The sequence below is a fragment of the Lampetra fluviatilis genome, chromosome 33 (assembly GCF_964198595.1).
Source record: "Lampetra fluviatilis chromosome 33, kcLamFluv1.1, whole genome shotgun sequence".
Taxonomy (NCBI): Eukaryota; Metazoa; Chordata; class Hyperoartia; order Petromyzontiformes; family Petromyzontidae; genus Lampetra; species Lampetra fluviatilis.
In genome coordinates, this window is record NC_136307.1 from 3,460,677 (window position 1) to 3,466,676 (window position 6,000).

At 42.8% G+C, this 6,000-nt stretch overlaps 1 protein-coding gene across 1 annotated transcript in view; it reads right to left on the reverse strand.

The window, feature by feature from the left end:
• Positions 1-3,351, reverse strand: part of LOC144943938 (echinoderm microtubule-associated protein-like 1) — a 29,459-nt gene extending 26,108 nt beyond the window's left edge. Inside the window, exon 1 of the mRNA XM_078871832.1 lies at positions 3,194-3,351. Coding sequence (XP_078727958.1) covers positions 3,194-3,243 — 50 coding nt within the window. The 5' untranslated portion in view covers positions 3,244-3,351. The remainder of the gene's footprint in view (positions 1-3,193) is intronic.
• Positions 3,352-6,000: the final 2,649 nt, after the last annotated feature.

The window sequence follows — 6,000 nt, forward strand, 5'->3', positions numbered from 1 at the left end:
GGATATAGGCACATCTTATACAAGCAACGCATGCTGACATTGCACTGGTGGCAGAGGTCAACTACTAATACAAGTACACGACTGTACTTCTGATACGTGGACACGTGGAATTGCTCCCAATGGAGGTGTTATGTCCAGCTTCTACTGTAGTTATTTTTTAAGTGTTTTAAGTTTAAGTGGTTGTAGGTTGATATTCAAGAACATGGTGTGATGGTTATCTACCATGTCAAGCCCCGAGACAGTACAGTACTGTAGTGCAAATGCAACTCCCTTGCTGCAGAGGTCGCAAACGGGTTTTGATTCCTTACCCGTACCCGGCCGCACCAGGGCCGCAAACGGGTACCCGTACCCGGCCGGGTACGGGTAGCCGGGTATCGAGTAGGGTACGGGTATCGGGTACCCGGTTGCGACCTCTGGGATGAAGCCATGTTTGCAGGCGCGGGTGGGTTGATTCTAGGAACTTGAATTGTGAGAAGAGACAAGACGTTGGGAAATGAGTGACAAACGGTGACTCACCAGTGACTCACGGCCTACCCGTACCCGGCCGCACCAGGGTCGCAAACGGCTACCCGTACCCGGCCGGGTACGAGTAGCCGGGTATCGGGTAGGGTACGGGTATCGGGTACCCGGTTGCGACCTCTGCCTTGCAGGCAAGGACCTAAGATCAACAACCACTGCACAATTCCCAAATTTGAACTCGTTTAAAAAAATCGACTTTGGGAGTCGATTCCCAACTCAAAAAGTCCTCCATTGTGAGTCAGTGCTGCAGTACTCTGCCCAGTACCACAGTCACCAACGAATAATAAACCATCGCATTGGTTTAAACTATTGACAGCGCATATATACACCGCGTATACTATATTTCTGGCACGTCTTGGTCACACATTATTTTTGTGCTTTTCTTCGAATTGTGTGTGCTTATATCCCTTTTAAAAATAATAGAGAGGTTAGCTTGCATCTGTACCGAACTTTTTTCAGGTGCCTCTTGCCATCTCATTTGTTTTCGATTTGCATGCGTTTCGTTTACAACTTGATTTGAAGCTTTTGGTAAAGTCACGTAGCAGTGAAACTGCTGGATTATTTTTTATGCCCGAGGACGACCGCTTGTGTTGCGATCGAAACGTCGTGAAATATTATTCTTAACATCATTTGGACCTCCTTTGCCAGTACCAACATATAATAATAGGTTTGACCCCTTTTTTCTGGCAACAAAACTGAAACCTTTTTATAAGGATTAATGTCTGCATTAACCACAATACTTGCAGTCAAAATGCAAACAAACAAAAAAACACTCTAGAGTGTTTTTGTTTGGTTGACATATACAGTATGTGCTATGAAAATTAATTGTTGGTATTTGCAGTACTAGATGCATCACAATATGGTTGAGCAATGGATGTGTAAAGTTTCATCGATTCGTGTCGATGATAATAAAAAAAACAACGGCTAACCAACTGCCAGTGGGGAAAAAGTTGTTCTTTACTCAATTAAAACACGGCGATAACGAATACTAACGCTTGGTTAATCATTACGCGACACGTTCTCATGTACACAGCGTGTGAATGCAGTTACAGAAGGCCCCTTATAGCCTGCGCAAGGCGACTTACTAATTAATCTTGTAAAGATGAGTCGACTGAACTCGTGCATCACACAAAAGATGAGCTGCTATTTATTATTTTATTTCTATTATTATGAAAATTATTTTTATTATTTATTTTTACCTACGTGACTTTACCGAAAAAACCTAAGAGCATAAATGCAAATTGCCATCGTGTTGTTCGTATTTAGGCTAAGCGAGAAAGATGTTACTGGGGTTACATTACAAGGTATTCATATTCTTGGTTCTTTCGGTAAAGTCACGTAGAAGGGAAATAATAAAAATATAAAACAAAAAACATTCTCACGACGTTTCGATTGCAGCACAAGCAATCATCATCAATGTGTGAAATCCACAGCAATAATGTTTTTTCTTATTTTATTATTTCCCTTCTACGTGACTTTACCGAAAGAACCAATAATATGAATCCCTGCAGTCACGAAAGCTTTAAATCAAAATGTAATCGAAAGTTATCAATCAAATATTTGGCGGGCGGGCTTGCAAAAACATAAGCCGCATTGTTGAACTTCTATCACACCGTACGTAGCCACCAGCCGTGCTATTGTGTCAGCATTTCTACATCGCACGCCGTGGCCAATCCACTGCTGGATGAATGCCTCCCCGATCTGCCTTTAACTTCACCTCCCAAGTGCCGTTCACTGCCACAACATCACCCAAGTTGCTCTGTGAATTCTAGATTTGAAGCTTTGGCGACTGCAAGGATTCAAACTCTTAGGTTTTTTCGGTAAAGTCACGTAGGTAAAAAAGAAAAAAATAAGTAATACAAAATAATATAAATAATAATAGACCATTATTATAGATATAGATAATAATAAATAATTATATATAATTATAAATAATTTTTATTTCTATTATTTTAATTTTTTACCTACGTGACTTTACCGAAAAAACCTAAGAGTATTGCTCTGTCAATGTCCACACACTGGATACACTATTTAAACATACTTTAGATAGCGTACATACGTAATGCCGTACTTGCACGTGCAATGTGTACACAGTTAGCAATGTGTGCGTTGCATATCGGTTATCGAATGTACCCCGCGCAGTGCATAACTCGTACTTATTGTCAATTTAGCAATTGTAGCAGTATATACGGCACATGTGTGTACACATAGCGAACTTGAACACAAGTGTAATACACTTAGTACATAGACAAATGCAATTTGCAAGCACCCACTACTGTACAAGCAGAGCCAACACCAGCGAGCTAGGCGTGGCCGAAGCCCACGCGCCCGGCCGCCTTTGTATCTCCCAGCACTAACATCAACTCAAAGCACCGGTTACAGTACTCAATTGTCATTCAGGCCGAGTTAACCTAAAGGAAAAAGTATAAAGACAGCTGGATAATTACTACTGTACACAACACACACACGCTTCTGATAACCCTAACACGCACGTGTACTGTAACGTCCCTCTGCAGTCCGCAGCAAATTCGCAGTTTCTCCGTTACTCGTTACATATCCGTTACATCACACAAAGCAGCAACAACAACAACTTTACCAAACTTAACAAGTTGCACAACCGAGCACACTCGCGAATGGCTTCCGCAAAAGAGGAAAAAAAAAGGGCTCAACACACCTCGCTCCGCCACCATCCGAGGTCCTACTCGACTTCTTGCCCTTGTCCATGTCTTTAAAACTTTACACACAACTAGGATACGTAGCTGTTGGTTGATTGTTGTTGTTGATTGTTGCTGCTGTTGTTGCGTAACTCTCGGAGTGGTCGCGATGTGTCCGCACCGCGCCCTTTAAATAACGGAAATCCGTGTCGCACGCGCAGACTCCCTCCACCAATGGGAGGCCTCCAAATTACCCCTCCCAACACGCCCCCCTCCCCTCGTGCGTTCGATTCTCAGTCAGTTCGTGCTGGTGGTGGCAGCGTGGTGGGGAGGGTTGGTACAGACCTCCCTTTCCCTGGCCACAGACTCCACCACTACTACACTGTAGTGTAGTGTCTAGTGTAGTAGTGCTATACACTACTACACTATACACTACTACCCACTGATATACACTACACTATAGTGTAGTGTATAGTGTAGTAGTGCTATACACTACGCCACTACACAGTGCTTTACACTACTACACTACACTATACACTACTGCACTATACACTACTACACTACACTATACACTACTACACTATACACTACTACCCACTGATATACACTACTACACTATAGTGTAGTGTATAGTGTAGTAGTGCTATACACTGCGCCACTACACAGTGCTTTACGCTACTACACTACACTATACACTACTGCACTACACTACTACCCACTGATATACACTACTACACTATAGTGTAGTGTCTAGTGTAGTAGTGCTATACACTACTACTTGCACTACACTACTACACTATCGTGTAGTGTCTAGTGTAGTAGTGCTATACACTACGCCACTACACAGTGCTTTACACGACTACACTACACTATACACTACTGCACGACACTACTATCCACTGATATACACTACTACACTATAGTGTAGTGTACAGTGTAGTTGTGCTATACACTACACTATAAACTACTACACTATAGTACTACATACTATACACCAGAGGTGGGACAAAGTCATTGTTATGCAAGTCCAAGTCGAGTCGCAAGTCATCAAATTCATGACTCGAGTCTGACTCGAGTCCAAGTCACATGACTCGAGTCCACACCTCTGCTATACACTACACTATAGTGTAGTGGCTAGTGTAGTAGTGCTATACACTACTACACTATACACTACTGTACTACACTACTACCCACTGATATACACTACTACACTATAATGTAGTGTATAGTGTAGTTGTGCTATACACTACGCCACTACACAGTGCTATACACTACTACACTACACTATACACTACTGCACTACACTACTACACTATCGTGTAGTGTCTAGTGTAGTTGTGCTATACACTACACTATAAACTACTACACTATAGTACTACATACTTACTATACACTACACTACTACACTATAATGTAGTGTATAGTGTAGTAGTGCTATACACTATACACTACTGCACTACACACTACTATATACTACTGCACTACTACCCACTGATATACACAAACTACACTATTATACACTACTACACTATACACAGACTTTAGCTCTTCCTGGGAATTCGAAGTCCAGTCGAGCGACATAAACCTTCCGTGCTGCTGCTGCCATTAGAGTTCCAATGGGATTCAACCGCGGGGGGGGGGGGCATCCTTACCAGGTGCTCGGTACCACCTCAACTGTTGTGGAGTGACTCATGCAGCCAGCTATGGCTGCAGGGTTTTGGTAGTACATGTTGTTTATGCCATTTATTGTGAAAATTCCGTCACAGTTCCTATGATTGCTTTTTCATTCCTTTCATAGCTTTATTTTGGTGATTTCGAAAAGTGTATTGGTTTAGCCATGTTTGTTTGTTGTAGTACAGAGTTAGACTGATGGCCTTAATCTAAGTTGTCTTGTGGTTGTTGTTGTTGTTTGACTTGCATCCCACTGGGATTTTTGCACACATCGTTGGTGTACGGTGTTTTTTCTGCAATATTTTGCTGTCTTTTCTTGGATGTTCTGTTTACACTTAGTCACATAGTCACTATAAGATTTTTCTTGTTCATGTTTTTGTTTGTTGCGGTTGCACCCGATTCAAGAGCCGAATGGCTCACAGGGCTATACCTAATAAATGAACTTGAACTTACTCCTCTCGATCCGTAGGAGCAGCAGGGGCTCGACTCCTCACTCGATTACGGAGAGTGAGCCCGGCAGAAACCTCAATTAGACCCCTTGTACCCGTGATCTCATCCTTTCGGTCATTGCCCAAAGCTCATGACCATGGGTGAAGGTGGGAATGTAGATCCACCTGTAAAGCGATGGACACTCTGCTAGCCCCCTCTTTGAGTTCACCCAACACACACACAACGACAAAAAGCTATCTCACAGTGTAGCCTTGACAGACTTTTGGGGCGAGTGCAGTTAGCGAAGACTGTGGCAACTTTGAAGTTCGGAACGCACACGAAGGGGTGGGTGGGTTGGTGTTTTTTCAGTATCGTTTGTTATATTATCCATAATAGAGGTTTGCCAACGAATCGGCACGTTTTGTTTACGTGACAAAGCTTACTAATTGGCTGTGTTGGATGATGGCGGGTTTAACGACACATTCATATTTACGTGATCTCACCGAAAAGACCCGTTGTGGATATTGGTCGCGAAAGCCTACGTGTTAAAATCGTTTGTTGTAACATCCTGACCCCCGCTTCTACTGGACATCTGTGAAAAATAACTTTATAGCTCATCGGATTCCTCCAGTATAAATATTCAGATTCTGGTGTGGTCAACACAACGCACGTCCGGCCGCCTTACTCTCCCTTAGTGGCGATGCCAGGTACTCATTTTAAAGCTGAG